The following is a 22,378-nucleotide window of genomic DNA, read 5'->3' as shown; positions in this document are numbered from 1 at the left end:
GCGTGAATCTCATCAGAGCCAATGATCTTCCATCCTCTCAGGTATGCGAAATCGCTCCTCATCGACCTCCACACCCCAACCCCATACCTATCATCAATGGTGTTGGGATTCGCCAATGCGCCGCTGACGAAAGGTACTGCCTATTGTGATACTAACGGTAGTGGCCATTGCATCCTTTTGTTTAGGCTCATTATTTGTATCGCTGCTAGATGCGAAGGTGTACTTACCTTTGCGGCTCGACCCACACATATTGGTCTATCGCCAGGTATGTGCTTCTACGACTTATCTGTGATTCTCCTTAGTATTGGCAAGCTATTCTATATCATGTGGCATTCACGAACAGTTCTGAGCTTTTCTTAGGCTCTCTCATCCTTTATCATGGAGCTCGTCAGGTCGAGCGTGCTACAGGCTCACGAAAATTCGCCGTACGTACGAGTACCCAGACGAATTGCTTCTGACAAAAAAAAAATCTTGCTTTAGGTTTTTCTCGGATGCATGGCTCTAATGCATTCTGTCTTATCACTAGTATATGCGTTTGCGATCACGAATGCTGTACACCTCCTCTCTTCCTCCACAACTTATGCATTCTCTGAGCAATTTCGTTCAGGCTATCTGCCAGCCGGACCTTTTGGCATCCTGGGGGCGTTAGTGTATCAGTACTATGCATTATGTCCTCCGCTTTGGACAATTGGGGTTCTTGATGCGGAAATGACTGACAGAATGCTAGTCGGCATTCCGATGATCCTTGTACGTGGCAGCATGCGCACTGACCACTTTTTTCTAATGACAGCTTGCGACATCTCAACCGCCATTTTCCTGCTTCTCTGTTCTGCTTGGTCTACTCGCATCGAGGATGTATTCTCTCACATGGCCGCTACAAGTCCCTGTGCGCATCGCCGGAACTGTTCAGCGCGCTTGTCGACCTCTTATTGGTACCGATTCCCTACCTATGCGTGCATCGCATGCACAGTATCGCGAAAGTCGATCAAGGCGTTGAGATCGCGTGATCACGTGCTTCCTTGACACATATCCGTGTTGGGCTCCACCACCAAGAGACGCGAGTCAGAGTTGATCAACTACCGGATTTGGTCTGTGAGCGTGTCAGAAGTGACGGAGATATCATCATGCTATGTTTGTGCCAGAAGCACTTCGTACACGATTTTGGCCCAAATTCTCTGATAGAGCGCAAGATCGCAAGTATATACCAGCGCATGTACAATATGTGATGATCTTTTCGCCTGTGTTGACTGAACATTTAGGAGCTGAGGACCCTGGGCGACTCATAGGTCAGCAACTATTTTATACGAGCATGGAGAATGCGGTCTCGAAAGTCCAGACGGTCCGGGAGATTGCCCTAGCAAATGCGCTGATCGACTTTTCAACGTCGATGCAGCACCACTGCGGGCAAGAGTCGGAAGAACTGCGAAAGTTGGCTGTACAGTCAGCTGAACGAAGACTGTACTTAGTGGAAGTCTTTCCTGATATGTGGCTTCATGCTTCCGTGGCATTAGCGCGCTGGAATTTGAAAAACGACGGCGACAAGCTTATGCCATGGCTCGTGGATGCCTGGATGCATCAACAGATGGAGGATGCTTGGCATGGCTGGCGCCTTCAGTACGGACCACCGCATGTGCTGTTTCTTGACCAAGGTCGAGAAGTCCTCGAGAAATGTTTGGAGTCTTACTTCTCAAAATGGACATGGCAATGGAATGTGGACGTGCAATATGCGCCTGTTCTACGTGCATCTGAGCCGGCCAGTGTCAAGTCAGGCTTGGTAGGTGAAACGTTGCCGACTCTTGAGGCTGTTGGAGATGTTTCCATGAACGAGCTAGCTCCCCTATTAGCACAGTTTGCTGCTGAGGGAAGCACGATTGATACTGCTCCACCTATGGACGTCATGCTTTTGTATGACGATAAAATGCTATGGCCTAGGCCACATAGTCAAACAGCGGCTCACACAGACCTTCTTAGTCCGCCAGATCGACGGCAGGTGGCGCGCTATGTTCTGGAACGACTTGTTGGGTTGACATCCGCACGAGCGAAAGCGGACATGGCTTTTGCCAAACGGACCAAGAAGCCCAATTCCACTCATCCGTCTGGAAGCCAAGGCATAATGAACGACCTTTCTTTTATGGCCAACATGTTGGGTGATTTACCTTCCTTCATGAGCCTAGATTCCATGTGGCACAGCTCCGATCCAGCCGCATCGATGTCGGCGTCTGGTCCATCTCACGACACAGCACCGGCTCCCCCAGCTGAGTCTCCATATGCACCAGAAGAGCAAATTCTAAACTATGCAAAATCCCCAGCTGATGATCAGAAGACAGCAAAGCTCCCGCGTTTGTCGCCACGAATATACCCCGTACAAGCAAATGAGTCTGTGACTATGCCTGCGTCATCATCCATGCCAAAGACGAAAGGCACAAGCTCTGCCTTCCAGGCATTCCATGAGCGCTTAGAACAGGCGTTAGGACAACATGATTTATCAACAGAAACGAATGGCATTACAGTGCCCCCTTCCGATGATGCAGCGCGACAGCTCGAAGAGATCACACAGACTTTTGCGAAATCGTCAGCTCCGACTCGACGGCGTGCACGTTTGCAACGGCATGAATCTGATAACATGCGCGACACGTCTCGCCGTGCTACGTCTTGGTATGCATCGCATCAGGCAACAGGGACTATGCCAGACGTGAATGAACTTCATGACTACTCTATGGATGGTTGGGGTCCAGAAACGCCAGCTCCGTGGCGCCATGCAAGTCTGCACGTGAATGCCCAAGATGCAGAACCATTGACAACAACACCAACAACAAATTCATCCGTAATCGACATCGTGTATATGACAAGACAGCTACTTACGGTTGTATTGGTGTGGCGACAAGATCAGATCCAAGCTGGTGAGCATGGTGTATGGCAGCTACCTGCTTGGGACTTGCTTCGTCGTGTTCAGCGTATACTAAACGATGCGCGTCGGCGAGCGGATGGGAAAGAAACGCCTGCCACAAGTTTTCTTCACGTGGATGCAACATCAGCATTGTGCATCAATGAGCTAACAGGGCCTCAACATAAGCACCAAAAGACTTTCCCCTCCGCCGCTGCTACTGCTGTCCCTGTCCCCTTGTCATCAGGCACAGAAGCCCAACTGCTCACAGCCAAGGATTGGATGAAATGTCATGGCATACGAGAGACTCTTGCGCACGCAGACAACCATTCCTTTTGGGTAGCATCACGCGCATCTCAAGACGGCATGTCCAGCACATTCATGACACTGGAGGGCGACGCACAGCGGCGGTATGGCGTTTCTGAATGCGACCATCAACTTCGCCGCTTGGCAGCGCAGCATAGCGAGTTTGGCCTTTAGGAATGCTGCTTAAGGTGCGCACGAAGCTTGGAGAGCCACGTGTCCTTGAGCTTCATCGGACCTTGACCCGCGACACAGAAACGGTACATGTCGTTGCGCTCGTAGGACGTAGGGATCAAACGCGCGTCAGTAAAAGCGACAGAGCCGAGGATGTCTTCCGTATGTGTCGTTCGGCCAGGCATAACTTCGCTACGCATGTCGCCTAAATGCGCCCATCCGTCGCCCCTCAAGTAAGCTTCCGTGCGCAGTTGCTCGTCGTCGGCAATAGCCTCTTTAAGCGCGTCGTGCAATGCGTTCCAGAATGCGGCATTCATTTGCGACGCATCTGGGTTGTCACGCAAAAACTGACTTGGATTTCCTGTCACTTCCGAGAGAATGCCAATTACTTCGGGACTTGACTCAGACGATGGTGTCCGCTCGAGCAGAGACAGGGCCCACTTGGACTCTGAAAGCGGATGGTAGTACAGCCCTGTCTCCCTATCTGGATCTCTGTGCATCTGCGCATACATTCTTACAAAGGCAGAGGATCCAATGCGAGACCTATGCGCAATGCGCAGGGCAGGAATAGCAGCACGGCTTGGCCATAGCATGACTGTGAAGACACAGCACGAAATACTGGGAGAACAAGAACTCAGATTGGCATGTGCGCGAAAGAATCGATTTTTTGGCCCGCGAGACCCTTCGGGGAACTTCCGCGAGCAAATAAGCCACGCCAACGGGCATCAATGTGTGGAGGTGGCGGATGCCCGCCCACCCTCTGATGGCCCCACGTAATACTGCTTGCAAGAAAGGACGGACGCGTTGTGTGCAGCAGAGTGGTGAAATTTCCTACGTGAAAAGAGCCAACAATGACCACGCAGAACGAGGAAAAAGAGCATTTGCATGTGGGGATCATCGGTATGGGAGATATGGGCCGTCTGTATGCCACGCGACTGCGCGCGGCTGGATGGGTTCACGTCAACGTGTGTGATCGACCAGAGAAGTATGAATCGCTACGGGATGAATTGCAGGGTACCGGTCTAACTGTGTTGCGTGATGGCCATCACGTATCGCGACGGAGTGACTTTCTCATGTACTCGGTGGAAGCAGGAAACATCCACAAGGTGGTGGCTGAATACGGGCCATCGACGAAAGTAGGTGCTGTGGTCTCTGGCCAAACCAGTGTAAAGGCGCCAGAACGAGTTGCGTTCGAGACCTTCTTGCCGGAGGATGTATACATCGTATCTTGTCATTCGCTGCATGGCCCGCATGTTGATCCACGCGGGCAGCCGCTCATTTTGATTCAGCACCGCGCACCCGCTGACAAGCTCCATCTGGTCGAGCGCATCTTGGCATGCCTCGAGTCCCGCTATGTGTATATGAGCTATGAGGAGCATGACACCGTGACGGCGAACACACAAGCAGTCACACACGCAGCATTCCTGACAATGGGTACTGCCTGGGCGCAGCTCCAAGCATATCCATGGGTGACAGGCAAGAATCCAGGTGGCATGGAAACAGTGAAAATCTACCTGTGTCTGCGCATCTATGGCGCAAAGTGGCATGTATATGCGGGCCTCGCACTACTGAATCCAGAGGCGAGCGTACAAGTGACGCAGTACGCAGCGAGTGCGACAGCTCTATTCCAGCTTATGCTCGAGGGCAAATATGATGCGCTCGTGCAGCGCGTACTGAGTGCTCGGCGCAGTGTATTTGGCTGGCAAGACACGGAAGTGGGCACGAACCTGCCTGGTCGCTCGCGGATTCTTGTAAGCGATGAGATGTTGGACGAGTTTTATGTGATTGCAGAGCGGGTCAACAAAGGCGAGAAGAGCGCTGCGGAGGCTGAGCGGACTGTGCGTGAAGAAGCGCCACCAGCGAATTCGCATCTGTCGCTTCTTGCGATCGTCGACTGTTGGCACGTTCTGGGCATCGATCCGTACCGGCATCTGGAGCTCGCTGCCACACCTGTATTCCGCATGTGGATCGGTGTGACACAGAACTTGTTCCGCTCGCCAGATCGAGTCCTGGCAGCTTGCCGAGCGGCCGTTCACGATGTGCACTTCCGCGCCGATGACCTGGAGTTTGTCATTGCCGCTCGCGGGTGGGCACAGGCGGTGCAATTTGGGGACTTTGATGCGTATCAACGGCGTTTTGAAACGACTCGTGCATTTTTCATGCCTCGCCTTTCGGAGGCCAACAAAGTAGGAGTTAACATGCTCTCAGTCTTATCGTCACAGTCATGCTCGTAACACACGTCTATATTAATATACATTCCCAACACGAATACTTACAGCACTACTTCAATCACATTCCAGCGCGACTTGGCATTTCATCAAAAAGATGAAAGAAACTCAATTCATTCACATCCTAACAAAGCAAAACTTAAAAACATAGTGAATAAACGAATCCAACATCCTTCCCTAGCAAGATCCCAATTCGAAGAATAAACCGAACTTACAAAAAAATCTAACCCAATTTTATAGGCCCAAGACACTCATTACGCTTCCGCACAAGATGCATGGGAGCAGCAGGGACTTGAAGTAGGGTAGAATAAGGAGTTTGTTTGATTCTATGGGGACTGTAACGTTCCGCAAGAACAACACTATGTTGGCTCAGACATTTTCCCTTTATTAAAAGCGGATGCGCAGATTGTTCCGGCCATATATGCGCCATAGCGCGAGGTATGGATTGATTGGAACGTGCGCGCTCGTTTGCCCTAATCCCCCACATTGTAGAAACCGAAAAGCCTATTGGTCCAACAAAGAGGTACCCGTACCGTATCGCGTATAAGGGCTGTTGCACGTGTGGTGTAAGGTTCAAAACCAAATCGTGCTAAAAAAGGTGTGATTTCAAACTCACGCACGTGGGCACCTTCACAGGCAGATTGCTGCACAACCATTAGATCTTCTACGGTGGACTAAGATGAGAAGCAATAAACACGCTTCACCTGAGCAGAACGAACCCCCCCAACATCGATGCATAGACAAATGGAGGATTTGAGAACCCAGGATCGTACTTGCACGAGTGGGTGTTTTTATCACCAAAGTTATAAGGACCAGGAGGATAATCAGCATCCAGTGCCAAAGTATGATGTCATGATATGCGGTGGTATGTAAGGGTTGAGACTACCATTCTCCATGATCGGCTTACGCATTTATGCCTGATATAACAGCTGGTCCGGTTGGCTTGGTCACTGCGGCTCAACTTTTGCGAATTGGCCTCACAGTCAAGATTGTCGATAAAGCCAGCGCGGCGCTGAGTGTTGGTCGTGCTGACGCTATTCAGCCTCGAATTCTGGAAATTATGAAGCAACTGGGATTGATTGACGAGTTCCTGGGGTCAGGGCCGCGGATCGACCATACAATTTTTTACAAGGATGGGAAATTCATGGTCTTTCGCCGCAGCCACTCGAGCCAATCTGAATTCAAGTTTCTTCAGGTAATCGGCCAACCCGAAATAGAGCGAATCCTGATTCGCGATATTGAACGGTTTGGATGTCATATCGACCGATGTACGACTCTGAGTGGTTATTATCCAGTCGAACATGTGGATAGTGCCGGGATCAAGAGAGTGAACCTTAGATTTCATTTGGATGACGGTAGGGACAATCGCGGGGCTATATGCGACTCCACTTACCTGATTGGCTCTGATGGTGCCCACTCATTTGTGCGGGCAAGTCTCTCAATTCCATTTGATGGCATCGCAACTGGTCTTGTTTGGCAAATTGTTGATTGTGAATGGGAAACAAATTTCCCACACGCTTGGGTTTTCGGTTGTGTGCTTAATAGCACTCATGGAGGTGTTCTCATTATTCCCCGGGAGAATAACATGGCTCGTTTATACGTGAATGTCATTCCTGAAGACGGTCAAGCTACTGTGGATCGCTCTAAGGAGTCTGTGTCCACGGCTTTAGAACGAATTAGGAAGGTATTCCATCCTTACACCATCAAACCGAAAGGACCCATTGAGTGGTACACCATCTGGAGTATCAATGAACGAGTCGCCAGGGATTTTTGTGATCCTACTAACCGCATATTCCTGGCCGGGGATGCTGCGCATTGCCACAGTGCGGCTGGTGCTTATGGACTCAATACTGGGATCATGGACAGCCAAAATTTGGTTTGGAAACTTGCTCTAGATGCCTATGGTATTGCAAAACCAAACCTGTTATCGTCGTATCAGACGGAACGCCGCTTCACTGCCTTACGTATCGTGGAGGGATCAAGCCAATTTCTTCGCTTCCTCTGTAATCAACAAAGCACAAGCACATTTGCAAAGCAATTTCAGTTCAACGAAGATGAAAAGTTTGAAGCACCTGTGTTTGTGGCCGAAAACGAACCAGAGGGCATGGATCAAGACCAAGCATTTTTCGCTTGGTACGCCAAGACATATACTGGTCTCCTCACTGGCATGGACGTTGGTTATAAACCAAGCTTGCTTAACGCATGGCCGGCGGCTTGTAAAAAGCAGCGAGCTGACCAAATTGCAGAAACGTATCTGTCCTCTCCTATGAAAGATGTATGCAGTGAGGGGAGTGCTATTGTTCCTGGACACCCTATGGGAAATCCACTTGTTTTCTCTCAGTCGCGAAAACGGGTCCAGCGCCTATACGATGGCTTTCTTCCATCCCCTGCTTTCAATATCGTTATCTTTATTGGGTCATTTAGTGGGCTAATTCGAGAATCCGTTCTAGATGCCGTCGCTCACTTCGCCCGACCTGAAAGTTTTCGATTAAAATTCACGTCACAGCCTATTTTCAAATTACACCTGGTGACAACAAGGTGCAACAGCATGGATACACATCAATGTGTGACGATTCCGTTAGGTCTCACGTTCCAAAACAATGCATGCCAAGGAGATGATCCGGATTCTTGGATCAGTGTATATTTGGATGATAAGCCAGAGGCTGAAAGTGCTCACGCATTTTTTGGTATTGAATCTAATGACTCATTAGAGCAAGAACGCGTCATGGTCGTGCGTCCGGATCTTTGGCTTGGTACTAAGACAACACTTTCCAATTTCAAACAAGGCCTTGAATCGTATTTTGACGGGTTTCTACATTCTTGAAGAATTGAAAGAGCATGGTTCATATGTGATCTTTTTGGACCCTCGAGAGTACGTGTGCAGGGGCCCTTGACACAGAACATACCGATGCCCTCCAATCCTTGCACGCGCTCGACGGTCTTATAGTGCTGACAATAATCCATAGTTCTATCTGTATGGAGTCTGAATGGGAGATTTTATTGACACCATGCATCAACACACGATGTGGACTTTTATGGCTCCCGATTCTGGCTGAGACAATGTGCGGAACGCTTCTGATGCTTGCTAACACCGGATGTTAACATCGATAGGATTATGAATACGTACCTGAATTGGAAAGACGTGTGTGATTAACAAAGATGGATCCACCACGCCATTCTCTACGAGACGGATACAGTCTTCAAAACATGAATTTGATCGCATGACAAATCGAAGATCCACCTGTCGGTGGAGGAGCTCAGAAAAAGAGAGCTCATTCACTGGTGCGCCAATGCCCACTTGCACTAAACATCCACCTGCTTCAAGAACACCCAAGCAAGTATGTATGGGCATACTGTACCCCGTGCACTCGAATGCAACATCAGGCTTGATACCCTTGAACGCCTGTAATACCTTAGTGCTAGCTTCAGCCATGGATTGATTGGCGTCGACGTGAACAACGTTTTCGATATTTGCACCCAGCTGTTGAACTGCAAACTCTAAGCGCGATAGAGCAACATCCACAAGGATAATCGGGGTTGCTCCAGCAGCTCTCGCCAACAAGTAAATCATAAGGCCAATAGACCCTGCGCCGAATATACAAACAGACAAAAAAAAAATCAGTTACCCAATGCGTACCTGTCCAAGCTGTAAGTTGGCACGCCTAAGAGCAGAAAGGGCTATGCTCATAGGCTCAATCAAAGCACCGATACCCCAATCTGTTGTGTCCGATAATTTATGCAGCCACGTTGCAGGATGGACCACGTACTCAGCTAGCGTACCTGAAGATGTTACCGTTTGACTGTCCATGTTTCTTACCGTCATGTGGAGCTACACTCCTGAATTTCATCTTGGGACAAAGATTGTACGAGCCATTACGACATTGTCGGCAGTGTCCACAGGCAGTTCCAGGCTCGATTGCAACATGGTCACCAACTCGTAATGTGTCTACGTTAGCCCCAATCTCCACGACTTCGCCTGCACTCTCGTGACCAAGCCGAAGTGGTACCGTGATTTGACAACCACCTATGCCTCCTTGTTTCCAATTCGAGCAGTCAGAACCACAAATCTGAAAGCATCGTCAGAAAACACCATCGACCAAGCCGTACTCACACCACTAGCTCTAACTCGGACAATACATTCGTCAGGACCGGGAACAGGATAATCTGTGAAACCAATAAAAATGTTGTGGTCTTTATCCGTAAATACACCTGGAACTTTGTGAGAAATGTCACACATCATAGCAGTTTGATGGTTGACTAAACTGTCAGCTCAAGATCTTCGCGAGCTATCCAACTTGAAATTGTTATTGCTCTTGCTCTTTACCCCGCCGTCATTTTAAATCCTGATCGAATTGCCTGGGTATTAGACTGGTCTGTGCGTCGTCGGGGAGGTTAAACTGCACGTTGAACATCCCGAGCAAAAATCGAACCAATTGTTTTTTTTTTACTCGACAACAATGTTGTTGTCCTGTAATCACGGAGCCCGAAATAAGTGTGTACGTACACATATATAAACAAGTATGTTGCCATTTGGATCTTGGCTCTGGACAAATATGACCACCTCTAATCCAATCATTGCTGTTACTGGGGCTACGGGATTCGTTGGAGCACATGTAGTACGTGATGCACTTGCCCGTGGATACCGCGTTCGCTCGGTTGTGCGAAGTGAGAAAAAAGGTGACGAATTGCTTCGATCGATGCCTGGACCAAGCCATTCTCTTGCGTTCGTTTCAGATATTCGTAACAAAGATGAACTCAAGCAAGCGTTCAAGAATGTGAAAATAGTACAGCACGTGGCATCACCGTATACAATGGCATTCGATGATCCTGTCTCTGAAATGCTGGAACCAGCGATTAAGGGAACTATGAGTGTACTTGAGGCAGCAAATGAAGAGAACGTGGAACATGTCTTGATTACTTCGTCATTTGCTGCCATCAACTGTTTCGAAAAAGGAGGCTCAATTCGAGATTATACATACACAGAAGCTGACTGGAATCCCGCAACGTATGATATTGCGAGGACGTCATCTAAAGCCTACACTTACTGTGCCAGTAAAGCTCTTGCTGAAAAGGCAGCTTGGGAGTACGTTCGCGAAGCTCAACCTTCGTTTGCTTTGACTACATTCAACCCTCCAGGGATTGTTGGACCGATAGCGCATCCATTGGAAAGGCTCGAAGATTTGAACACGTCTTGCGCAAATGTTTGGCACTTAGTCTCAGGGTCTTGCGATGAAGTGCCTCCCACTTTTCTTCCACAGACCGTTGATGTTCGTGACGTGTCAAAAGCTCTGGTTGACGCTATGTCAAATCCAGCTACACGCGGAGAACGTTTTGCCCTTTGTGGATACTATGTCGACATGCAAGTGGTTGTTGATTATTTGCGGAAGACATTTCCAGAACGTCGCGATGCTATACCAGCTGGTAATCCGGGTACAAGGAATCAGCCGGGGCCAATTGCAAGGCTGGATGCATCCAAAGCTGAGCGTGTGCTGGGAATTACGTGGACACCGTGGGAAAAAACGTATGGCGATCTCGTAAAGCAACTTTTGGAGCTCGAGGAGAAATTCAAAGCCGAGCGCTCCAAGATGCCAGCACTCTGATTTAGATCCGAATCGATTCATAGAGCCTTCTAAACAGGTGTGTGTAACTCTAGCTATCTTACAAGTTGTCTACTTAGTTATTATACTCTGGAGCATATCCGTACGAGTTCCGTTCACGAGACACCTGGCCGAGCTTAGAAAGGATTCTTGGGTAATCACATCGCGCAAGATATACCTCCAACAACATAATCGATTGTGTGCTCGAGGCTGTAAAATCGTCGAAAGCACATTGCACATCTTTCGCAGTTTTTGCGACGATACTGTTTCGTTCATTTTGGTCTGCACCAAAATCCTTTAGTAGCCTTGAGTAGTTCCAGGGCATAATATCGTTGTACTGCCTGAAGGCACCATGAAGTGCGCGTTCGATGGTATATCCATCGTTGTTCAGCACAATAATGATCACGTTGCTAGCACGAATACGAAGAAGTGTAGACAGTTCCTGAACTGTAGTCTGAAGAGCCCCGTCGCCCACGATTATAATTAGACGCCTAGGTAGTTTGCCAATCGTCTGCTCTTGCAAAGCTTTTGCAGCACCTACGGCAGCACCAACGGACCATCCAATCGAATTGTAAAGCATCTGAGAAAGCAGCTTAGAATCCCTCGGGAGTCGGATATCCGTCACACCAAACGATGCTGTTCCAGTGTCACATATAACCACGTCGTTGGGTTTAAGGAATTGAGATATTTTTGCCCATAAATGAGGTTGGGTGATCATACTGTCTGAGTCCGTGTTTGACACAATGTTATTTCTTGAATCAAAAACAGGTGCTTGTTTTGAGATGGGACACCTAGACACATGCGCAGAAAGGTGCTCAAGAATATGTATCATCATTGAAACACTTTGCTCAGGACCGTCAAAGAACTGCACTTGTTTCACATTAAGATCAATTAGCTTGTGAGGGTCAATTTTAGCACTAAAGCCACCTGTATTCGAATCAGTCTCCAGGTATCCAAAGCGCACAACGAGATCAGCCTCACCAAGCCTACTTGCCACTTCAGGATTTGAGCTGGCACCAATATAAGTACCCATGAATGAGGGTGCAGTTTCATCAACCAAACCTTTGCTAAGGGGAGTGTCAAAAGTCGGTAGCTGCAACGTGTCAAGCAATTTGCTCAAAGCCTCAGAACAGCCATATTGTCGCACTCGAACATCGGCAATGATCACAGGACATTGCGCAGCCTCAATGTAGGTCAAAATTCGGCGTGCAATTTCTTCATCTAGAGGTGAGATTGGACCACGACTCTGTTCCACTAAGGGGAAAAGGAGTGGAGCACCTGAGATCTCTCTAAAGACCATATCCGTTGGAATGGAAAGGTATGCAGGACGCCGGTCTTGCAGTGCACACCGCAAGACGTGGTCTATCGTATCCGCTTGACCTGTTTCACTGATCTCCTCCATTACCGTCGATACAGGCTCGGATATTCTCTTATACACTCCGAAGTCTCCATCAGCGAAGGAATGGTGAATAGGAAGGCGCTTTTTGGCTTGTATGGTGGGGGGAGAGCCGATTATATGAAGCAAAGGAATTCTCTCTGCATAAGCACCAGCTACTCCATTCAGCGCTGACAGTTCACCAACACCCCATGTCGTGAGGAGGACACCAAATCCATTCACACGGGAATAGCCGTCGGCAGCATACGCTGCACCGAGTTCATTGGCGTTTCCTATCCACGACAATCCTGGCATGTCTTCGATCAAATCACACAGTCCAAACGTGAAATCGCCAGGAACGCCAAATATTGACCCCACCCCCATTTGTTTCAACCTCTGCAGGAGATAATTTCCTACATAGACCTGATCTTTGTTTGAGGCTTTCTCCATGACGTCGCAGCGATCACTATTTGGACAGTTGAAGTGACAAAAGTTACACTTATAAACCGCATTTCAGACATCCAAACCTACATGCTTGTTGAGGATACCTGCAAGGGCTGTGCACGTGTCAAGGATAAAATCATCAGGCCTCTATTTCGTACCTGCGGTAGCGCAGAAATGATGTGACCAAAAATATAAATTACCTGTGATTTGTGTTGGTTAGTAAGGCATGTGCCCGCAAACGTAAAAATTGTTAGCGGCCTAAAGCATGTTGAGGGATTTTCGTACTTCGTACGGTTAGAGCTCATGATGGTCTCGTACCGTTTGTCCCATCACAGGACACTCACCGATTTGTTCGTTCACAATGCGAGTAAATCTGGATTGGAAATCAAAGGCACCTGAAGCGCCACAGCAAAACCATAATGATCCTTATATTCCGACGATGGAATTTAAAAAAGATGCGAGCCCCAGTCAGATGCCACCTGAAAATGCGTCTGATTCTACTATTTCATCCAAAGTGGGAGTGCACACAGTAGGTCCTTGGAGAAAATGGAGTATTTTGTTTTTTATTTGTTATGCTCAATTCTGGGACATTGTAAACGTTACAGCACCAACCATCGCGCTACCTACAATAGCCCGTAACCTCAACATGACTGCCTCTCAAAAGCCATGGATTGTTTCTGCCTATGCTTTATCTTTCGCTGGGCTTCTTCTCCTCAGTGGACGACTAGCAGATATGCTCGGTCCCAAAAGGACATTTATTTTTGGGTATTTTGTGTTGGGAATTTCTGCTATTATCGCAGGAGTTTCGCCGAATGCTATTATGCACTTTGTATTCCGAGCTATTCAAGGAATAGGTGCAGCCTTAACCATCCCGTCGGGTATGTCCCTCATTGCTACCCATTTCCAAGGGAAACTGTTTTCTATCGCCTTTGGAATTTTTGCCGCCGCAGGTTGTATTGGCAACGTCCTTGGTGTCATAATTGGTGGTGTCATTGCAGCCAAAATTGATTGGCGATGGATTTATTACATCACGGCGATCTGCACTTTACCAGCAGGTATAGCATCAATTTTTGTATGTGTGCACATCGCACCAGGAAAGCCGTTCTCATTGAAAGGATTAGACGTTCCAGGAGTTTTCCTGGCGACTTCAGCTGTCATACTTATTACATTTGCCTTTTCAGGTGCATCAAGTTTTGGCTGGGTAACAGCAACTATACTTGTGCCTCTCATTCTAGGAGTGCTACTATTTATTGTATTCATCTATGTGGAGCACAAGGTGAAAGATCCTGTCGTCCCGCCTTCATTATTTTCTGTGGAGTTTTTGGTTTTTGTGGGGATTGCCTTTAGCCTGTACTTTTGGTTTAACAGCCTGGTCTATCAAGTTACAATGGTTTTCGAATATGTTTTCGAATGGTCTCCATTGAGTACAGCAGTACACTTTATTCCGCTTGGTATGACGGGGCTTGTCGCATCGTTTAGCAGTGGATTTTTAATCAAGTTTGTCCCTGTGCGATATATCATGCCCGTTTGTCAGGCGCTGATGGTTGGCGGTGCCCTCCTCTTGTCATTTGTTCGCCAGTCTCATGACTACGCGCGACTTGTGATTCCAGGGTTTTTGATTGGAAATGCTGGGATGGCGTGTTGCTTCGCCCCTGTTAACATTTCCTTGATGGAACTCTGTCCCCGAGGAATGGAGGGTGTTGTTGGTGCTGTATTCAATTCTGCTGTGCAAGTCGGCTCGGGCGTGGGGATAGCGATTCTGGCCCTGGCAAGTGATTCAATCGCGAATTCACATGAACAAAATGGAATGGATTCAACTAAAGCGCAAGCTATTGGGCTGGGACAAAGTTTTTACATTCTTGTGGCTTTCTGTGGTCTACTCGTTATGATGTTACTTGTAACTGTGGTGTTTCGAACGCCCAGGTCAAAAGATGTCGACACCAACGAGACAAGTCTTCAGAAACTGGAACCGGAGTTTGAACTGAGCTGAACAATACTTACCTAACCCGTGCTGTGATGTAGGTGCCATTGCGTGCGCGCATGTCTTGAGCGCACGTGTCCTTATAAATTATGTGAAAGGCCAAACCAGATTAATAGATTGGAAAACATAGACACATTTATTTACATGGTCGTGGGCAGGTTATGCATAGTCACTCAAGCAGCAGTGTACTCGCATAGACGTTTTCTTTCCGTTAAATCTCTCAGTTAAGTGTACTTATATGAGTATGGTTGTACTTCAAAGCGAGAACACCAGATGGGCTATTCTGAATTGGATTTTGCTTACGGTCCCCCTCATTTTAGGATTTGTCCTCATGTCAAGGAGGACGAACCGAGTTAAACACGCGTCTTTACCGCCTGGTCCACTGAAATTTCCACTAATTGGAAACTTTCTACAAATCAACTCGACACATCCAGTTGTCCAATTCAAACGCTGGGCCGAAAAATTCGGCCCTATAGTTCATGTTCGGCTTTTCTCGCATGATATCATCGTTTTGAATACTGATTTGGTAGCCAAAGACCTCTTGGACAATCGAGGCTCTATTTACAGCTCGCGGAATCCGCCGTATTTCGCATACGACTTAATGAGCAAGAAAAAGCGCATGGTCTTCCATCGGTACGGGGAGGATTGGAGGAAGGCACGAAAAATAATGCATCAATTACTTGCACCGAATGCCACTGCTATGTCTGGTATGGTCCAAGAGCTAGAAAGCAGGCAGATGTTACATGAACTTCTCGAGTCACAAAATTCAGAGACGGAAAACGTCCATTTTTTCCGTTATTTTCAACGATATACATCAAGCAGCATCATGACGCTGTGCTATGGCCATCGATTCTTCTCTCCACAAGACCCATGTATTGAGGGAATTTTCGAAGCAATGGACATCCTGTCCAGAAAATCACTACCTGGTGCATATCTGGTTGACGCGGTTCCCTTTCTTCGACGTTTGCCTGTCGCATTGCAACCATGGATTCGTGAAGCGGAGAATCTGCATCAGAAAGAGTGGGAACTGTGGGGGAGCTTTGTGGACAGGTGCAAGAGAGAGATCGAAATTGGTGAAGGAAGAGATTGTTTTATCAAGGAATTGCTATGCAAAGGCGCACAATTAGGATCAGAGGAAGAACGCACAAAGGAGCAATTGTCGGACATGGATATTGGATATGCTGCCTGTGCTTTGCTAGAAGCTGGTTCGGATACTGTAAGTACATGAAAATTGGCGCTCACTACCTGATTAGACTGCGAGCACGATCGCGTCTTGCTGTTTGGCAATGCTTCTAAATCCAGCGATCCAGGAAAAGGCACATGCCGAAATTGACACTGTTGTTGGACCTAATCGCCTTCCTGGCTATGAAGATGAAGTGCATCTACCTCTTGTACGTGCAATCATCAAAGAAACACTTCGCTGGCGTCCCCCTACTGTTATGGGTGTTCCACATGCTGTGACAGTAGATGATGAATATTATGGATACAAAATCCCGAAGGGTTCAACCGTTATCGGTAACAGTACGTGTTCGCCTAAGATTCTAGATGTATTAATTTGGCCAGTCTTCGCTATGTCCCACGACCCAAAACGGTACCCGAACCCTGAACTCTTTGATCCGGAAGCCAGGTTTTACAAGTCACATCCTGGGAGCGCAGCAGAATACGCGACTAAGCGAAACAGTTTAGAACGCGACCATTTTGCTTACGGACATGGACGACGCATTTGCGCTGGTAGTGAGTAAACACCAAAGTGGCATCTAACGTCTTAGTTCATATGGCCGAGAAGAGCCTATTTCAGGGCGTTGCGCGCATCCTATGGGGATTCAACATCATGCATGCTGTCGATGAAGTCACAGGTAAACCGATCGAGGTAAAAGCTTCACCACATGAGCAAGCCTACACAGATGGGTTCGTGTCATTCCCGAAAAACTTTTCTGCTCGTTTTCATGTTCGAAGCAGCGATCACGAATCTACGATTAGACGTCATTACGCTTCCGCACAAGATGCATGGGAGCAGCAGGGACTTGAAGTAGGGTAGAATAAGGAGTTTGTTTGATTCTATGGGGACTGTAACGTTCCGCAAGAACAACACTATGTTGGCTCAGACATTTTCCCTTTATTAAAAGCGGATGCGCAGATTGTTCCGGCCATATATGCGCCATAGCGCGAGGTATGGATTGATTGGAACGTGCGCGCTCGTTTGCCCTAATCCCCCACATTGTAGAAACCGAAAAGCCTATTGGTCCAACAAAGAGGTACCCGTACCGTATCGCGTATAAGGGCTGTTGCACGTGTGGTGTAAGGTTCAAAACCAAATCGTGCTAAAAAAGGTGTGATTTCAAACTCACGCACGTGGGCACCTTCACAGGCAGATTGCTGCACAACCATTAGATCTTCTACGGTGGACTAAGATGAGAAGCAATAAACACGCTTCACCTGAGCAGAACGAACCCCCCCAACATCGATGCATAGACAAATGGAGGATTTGAGAACCCAGGATCGTACTTGCACGAGTGGGTGTTTTTATCACCAAAGTTATAAGGACCAGGAGGATAATCAGCATCCAGTGCCAAAGTATGATGTCATGATATGCGGTGGTATGTAAGGGTTGAGACTACCATTCTCCATGATCGGCTTACGCATTTATGCCTGATATAACAGCTGGTCCGGTTGGCTTGGTCACTGCGGCTCAACTTTTGCGAATTGGCCTCACAGTCAAGATTGTCGATAAAGCCAGCGCGGCGCTGAGTGTTGGTCGTGCTGACGCTATTCAGCCTCGAATTCTGGAAATTATGAAGCAACTGGGATTGATTGACGAGTTCCTGGGGTCAGGGCCGCGGATCGACCATACAATTTTTTACAAGGATGGGAAATTCATGGTCTTTCGCCGCAGCCACTCGAGCCAATCTGAATTCAAGTTTCTTCAGGTAATCGGCCAACCCGAAATAGAGCGAATCCTGATTCGCGATATTGAACGGTTTGGATGTCATATCGACCGATGTACGACTCTGAGTGGTTATTATCCAGTCGAACATGTGGATAGTGCCGGGATCAAGAGAGTGAACCTTAGATTTCATTTGGATGACGGTAGGGACAATCGCGGGGCTATATGCGACTCCACTTACCTGATTGGCTCTGATGGTGCCCACTCATTTGTGCGGGCAAGTCTCTCAATTCCATTTGATGGCATCGCAACTGGTCTTGTTTGGCAAATTGTTGATTGTGAATGGGAAACAAATTTCCCACACGCTTGGGTTTTCGGTTGTGTGCTTAATAGCACTCATGGAGGTGTTCTCATTATTCCCCGGGAGAATAACATGGCTCGTTTATACGTGAATGTCATTCCTGAAGACGGTCAAGCTACTGTGGATCGCTCTAAGGAGTCTGTGTCCACGGCTTTAGAACGAATTAGGAAGGTATTCCATCCTTACACCATCAAACCGAAAGGACCCATTGAGTGGTACACCATCTGGAGTATCAATGAACGAGTCGCCAGGGATTTTTGTGATCCTACTAACCGCATATTCCTGGCCGGGGATGCTGCGCATTGCCACAGTGCGGCTGGTGCTTATGGACTCAATACTGGGATCATGGACAGCCAAAATTTGGTTTGGAAACTTGCTCTAGATGCCTATGGTATTGCAAAACCAAACCTGTTATCGTCGTATCAGACGGAACGCCGCTTCACTGCCTTACGTATCGTGGAGGGATCAAGCCAATTTCTTCGCTTCCTCTGTAATCAACAAAGCACAAGCACATTTGCAAAGCAATTTCAGTTCAACGAAGATGAAAAGTTTGAAGCACCTGTGTTTGTGGCCGAAAACGAACCAGAGGGCATGGATCAAGACCAAGCATTTTTCGCTTGGTACGCCAAGACATATACTGGTCTCCTCACTGGCATGGACGTTGGTTATAAACCAAGCTTGCTTAACGCATGGCCGGCGGCTTGTAAAAAGCAGCGAGCTGACCAAATTGCAGAAACGTATCTGTCCTCTCCTATGAAAGATGTATGCAGTGAGGGGAGTGCTATTGTTCCTGGACACCCTATGGGAAATCCACTTGTTTTCTCTCAGTCGCGAAAACGGGTCCAGCGCCTATACGATGGCTTTCTTCCATCCCCTGCTTTCAATATCGTTATCTTTATTGGGTCATTTAGTGGGCTAATTCGAGAATCCGTTCTAGATGCCGTCGCTCACTTCGCCCGACCTGAAAGTTTTCGATTAAAATTCACGTCACAGCCTATTTTCAAATTACACCTGGTGACAACAAGGTGCAACAGCATGGATACACATCAATGTGTGACGATTCCGTTAGGTCTCACGTTCCAAAACAATGCATGCCAAGGAGATGATCCGGATTCTTGGATCAGTGTATATTTGGATGATAAGCCAGAGGCTGAAAGTGCTCACGCATTTTTTGGTATTGAATCTAATGACTCATTAGAGCAAGAACGCGTCATGGTCGTGCGTCCGGATCTTTGGCTTGGTACTAAGACAACACTTTCCAATTTCAAACAAGGCCTTGAATCGTATTTTGACGGGTTTCTACATTCTTGAAGAATTGAAAGAGCATGGTTCATATGTGATCTTTTTGGACCCTCGAGAGTACGTGTGCAGGGGCCCTTGACACAGAACATACCGATGCCCTCCAATCCTTGCACGCGCTCGACGGTCTTATAGTGCTGACAATAATCCATAGTTCTATCTGTATGGAGTCTGAATGGGAGATTTTATTGACACCATGCATCAACACACGATGTGGACTTTTATGGCTCCCGATTCTGGCTGAGACAATGTGCGGAACGCTTCTGATGCTTGCTAACACCGGATGTTAACATCGATAGGATTATGAATACGTACCTGAATTGGAAAGACGTGTGTGATTAACAAAGATGGATCCACCACGCCATTCTCTACGAGACGGATACAGTCTTCAAAACATGAATTTGATCGCATGACAAATCGAAGATCCACCTGTCGGTGGAGGAGCTCAGAAAAAGAGAGCTCATTCACTGGTGCGCCAATGCCCACTTGCACTAAACATCCACCTGCTTCAAGAACACCCAAGCAAGTATGTATGGGCATACTGTACCCCGTGCACTCGAATGCAACATCAGGCTTGATACCCTTGAACGCCTGTAATACCTTAGTGCTAGCTTCAGCCATGGATTGATTGGCGTCGACGTGAACAACGTTTTCGATATTTGCACCCAGCTGTTGAACTGCAAACTCTAAGCGCGATAGAGCAACATCCACAAGGATAATCGGGGTTGCTCCAGCAGCTCTCGCCAACAAGTAAATCATAAGGCCAATAGACCCTGCGCCGAATATACAAACAGACAAAAAAAAAATCAGTTACCCAATGCGTACCTGTCCAAGCTGTAAGTTGGCACGCCTAAGAGCAGAAAGGGCTATGCTCATAGGCTCAATCAAAGCACCGATACCCCAATCTGTTGTGTCCGATAATTTATGCAGCCACGTTGCAGGATGGACCACGTACTCAGCTAGCGTACCTGAAGATGTTACCGTTTGACTGTCCATGTTTCTTACCGTCATGTGGAGCTACACTCCTGAATTTCATCTTGGGACAAAGATTGTACGAGCCATTACGACATTGTCGGCAGTGTCCACAGGCAGTTCCAGGCTCGATTGCAACATGGTCACCAACTCGTAATGTGTCTACGTTAGCCCCAATCTCCACGACTTCGCCTGCACTCTCGTGACCAAGCCGAAGTGGTACCGTGATTTGACAACCACCTATGCCTCCTTGTTTCCAATTCGAGCAGTCAGAACCACAAATCTGAAAGCATCGTCAGAAAACACCATCGACCAAGCCGTACTCACACCACTAGCTCTAACTCGGACAATACATTCGTCAGGACCGGGAACAGGATAATCTGTGAAACCAATAAAAATGTTGTGGTCTTTATCCGTAAATACACCTGGAACTTTGTGAGAAATGTCACACATCATAGCAGTTTGATGGTTGACTAAACTGTCAGCTCAAGATCTTCGCGAGCTATCCAACTTGAAATTGTTATTGCTCTTGCTCTTTACCCCGCCGTCATTTTAAATCCTGATCGAATTGCCTGGGTATTAGACTGGTCTGTGCGTCGTCGGGGAGGTTAAACTGCACGTTGAACATCCCGAGCAAAAATCGAACCAATTGTTTTTTTTTTACTCGACAACAATGTTGTTGTCCTGTAATCACGGAGCCCGAAATAAGTGTGTACGTACACATATATAAACAAGTATGTTGCCATTTGGATCTTGGCTCTGGACAAATATGACCACCTCTAATCCAATCATTGCTGTTACTGGGGCTACGGGATTCGTTGGAGCACATGTAGTACGTGATGCACTTGCCCGTGGATACCGCGTTCGCTCGGTTGTGCGAAGTGAGAAAAAAGGTGACGAATTGCTTCGATCGATGCCTGGACCAAGCCATTCTCTTGCGTTCGTTTCAGATATTCGTAACAAAGATGAACTCAAGCAAGCGTTCAAGAATGTGAAAATAGTACAGCACGTGGCATCACCGTATACAATGGCATTCGATGATCCTGTCTCTGAAATGCTGGAACCAGCGATTAAGGGAACTATGAGTGTACTTGAGGCAGCAAATGAAGAGAACGTGGAACATGTCTTGATTACTTCGTCATTTGCTGCCATCAACTGTTTCGAAAAAGGAGGCTCAATTCGAGATTATACATACACAGAAGCTGACTGGAATCCCGCAACGTATGATATTGCGAGGACGTCATCTAAAGCCTACACTTACTGTGCCAGTAAAGCTCTTGCTGAAAAGGCAGCTTGGGAGTACGTTCGCGAAGCTCAACCTTCGTTTGCTTTGACTACATTCAACCCTCCAGGGATTGTTGGACCGATAGCGCATCCATTGGAAAGGCTCGAAGATTTGAACACGTCTTGCGCAAATGTTTGGCACTTAGTCTCAGGGTCTTGCGATGAAGTGCCTCCCACTTTTCTTCCACAGACCGTTGATGTTCGTGACGTGTCAAAAGCTCTGGTTGACGCTATGTCAAATCCAGCTACACGCGGAGAACGTTTTGCCCTTTGTGGATACTATGTCGACATGCAAGTGGTTGTTGATTATTTGCGGAAGACATTTCCAGAACGTCGCGATGCTATACCAGCTGGTAATCCGGGTACAAGGAATCAGCCGGGGCCAATTGCAAGGCTGGATGCATCCAAAGCTGAGCGTGTGCTGGGAATTACGTGGACACCGTGGGAAAAAACGTATGGCGATCTCGTAAAGCAACTTTTGGAGCTCGAGGAGAAATTCAAAGCCGAGCGCTCCAAGATGCCAGCACTCTGATTTAGATCCGAATCGATTCATAGAGCCTTCTAAACAGGTGTGTGTAACTCTAGCTATCTT

At 47.6% G+C, this 22,378-nt stretch overlaps 11 protein-coding genes across 11 annotated transcripts; 8 read left to right on the top strand and 3 right to left on the bottom strand.

The window, feature by feature from the left end:
• Positions 1-1,309: 1,309 nt before the first annotated feature.
• MGL_4164 (uncharacterized protein) lies at positions 1,310-3,364 on the top strand (the record flags this gene model as incomplete). Its single annotated transcript, XM_001728633.1, has 1 exon — positions 1,310-3,364. One exon carries the CDS (start codon positions 1,310-1,312, stop codon positions 3,362-3,364), a length of 2,055 nt encoding a protein of 684 aa, XP_001728685.1.
• Positions 3,365-4,212: 848 nt separating this feature from the next.
• On the top strand, positions 4,213-5,595 carry MGL_4163 (uncharacterized protein; the record flags this gene model as incomplete). Its single annotated transcript, XM_001728632.1, has 1 exon — positions 4,213-5,595. One exon carries the CDS (start codon positions 4,213-4,215, stop codon positions 5,593-5,595), a length of 1,383 nt encoding a protein of 460 aa, XP_001728684.1.
• A 907-nt stretch (positions 5,596-6,502) lies between these two features.
• On the top strand, positions 6,503-8,413 carry MGL_4162 (uncharacterized protein; the record flags this gene model as incomplete). The annotated part of the gene is made up of 1 exon (XM_001728631.1): positions 6,503-8,413. The coding sequence occupies one exon, from the start codon at positions 6,503-6,505 to the stop codon at positions 8,411-8,413; it is 1,911 nt and encodes a 636-aa protein (XP_001728683.1).
• Positions 8,414-8,602: 189 nt separating this feature from the next.
• On the bottom strand, positions 8,603-9,397 carry MGL_4161 (uncharacterized protein; the record flags this gene model as incomplete). Its single annotated transcript, XM_001728630.1, has 3 exons — positions 8,603-8,674; positions 8,717-8,992; positions 9,227-9,397. 3 exons carry the CDS (start codon positions 9,395-9,397, stop codon positions 8,603-8,605), a joined length of 519 nt encoding a protein of 172 aa, XP_001728682.1.
• A 745-nt stretch (positions 9,398-10,142) lies between these two features.
• MGL_4160 (uncharacterized protein) lies at positions 10,143-11,189 on the top strand (the record flags this gene model as incomplete). Its single annotated transcript, XM_001728629.1, has 1 exon — positions 10,143-11,189. The coding sequence occupies one exon, from the start codon at positions 10,143-10,145 to the stop codon at positions 11,187-11,189; it is 1,047 nt and encodes a 348-aa protein (XP_001728681.1).
• Positions 11,190-11,262: 73 nt separating this feature from the next.
• Positions 11,263-12,876, bottom strand: MGL_4159 (uncharacterized protein; the record flags this gene model as incomplete). The annotated part of the gene is made up of 1 exon (XM_001728628.1): positions 11,263-12,876. The coding sequence occupies one exon, from the start codon at positions 12,874-12,876 to the stop codon at positions 11,263-11,265; it is 1,614 nt and encodes a 537-aa protein (XP_001728680.1).
• Positions 12,877-13,366: 490 nt separating this feature from the next.
• On the top strand, positions 13,367-14,995 carry MGL_4158 (uncharacterized protein; the record flags this gene model as incomplete). The annotated part of the gene is made up of 1 exon (XM_001728627.1): positions 13,367-14,995. The coding sequence occupies one exon, from the start codon at positions 13,367-13,369 to the stop codon at positions 14,993-14,995; it is 1,629 nt and encodes a 542-aa protein (XP_001728679.1).
• Positions 14,996-16,272: 1,277 nt separating this feature from the next.
• On the top strand, positions 16,273-16,728 carry MGL_4157 (uncharacterized protein; the record flags this gene model as incomplete). The annotated part of the gene is made up of 1 exon (XM_001728626.1): positions 16,273-16,728. The coding sequence occupies one exon, from the start codon at positions 16,273-16,275 to the stop codon at positions 16,726-16,728; it is 456 nt and encodes a 151-aa protein (XP_001728678.1).
• Positions 16,729-17,631: 903 nt separating this feature from the next.
• On the top strand, positions 17,632-19,542 carry MGL_4156 (uncharacterized protein; the record flags this gene model as incomplete). The annotated part of the gene is made up of 1 exon (XM_001728625.1): positions 17,632-19,542. The coding sequence occupies one exon, from the start codon at positions 17,632-17,634 to the stop codon at positions 19,540-19,542; it is 1,911 nt and encodes a 636-aa protein (XP_001728677.1).
• Positions 19,543-19,731: 189 nt separating this feature from the next.
• Positions 19,732-20,289, bottom strand: MGL_4155 (uncharacterized protein; the record flags this gene model as incomplete). The annotated part of the gene is made up of 2 exons (XM_001728624.1): positions 19,732-19,803; positions 19,846-20,289. 2 exons carry the CDS (start codon positions 20,287-20,289, stop codon positions 19,732-19,734), a joined length of 516 nt encoding a protein of 171 aa, XP_001728676.1.
• A 982-nt stretch (positions 20,290-21,271) lies between these two features.
• On the top strand, positions 21,272-22,318 carry MGL_4154 (uncharacterized protein; the record flags this gene model as incomplete). Its single annotated transcript, XM_001728623.1, has 1 exon — positions 21,272-22,318. One exon carries the CDS (start codon positions 21,272-21,274, stop codon positions 22,316-22,318), a length of 1,047 nt encoding a protein of 348 aa, XP_001728675.1.
• Between the last annotated feature and the right edge of the window lie 60 nt (positions 22,319-22,378).

This window comes from Malassezia globosa (assembly GCF_000181695.2).
Source record: "Malassezia globosa CBS 7966 chromosome Unknown mgl_sf_15.1, whole genome shotgun sequence".
In the NCBI taxonomy this organism is placed as follows: domain Eukaryota; kingdom Fungi; phylum Basidiomycota; class Malasseziomycetes; order Malasseziales; family Malasseziaceae; genus Malassezia; species Malassezia globosa.
The sequence above is the reverse complement of the archived record's forward strand: the minus strand, read 5'-3'. Positions and strand labels throughout refer to the sequence as shown.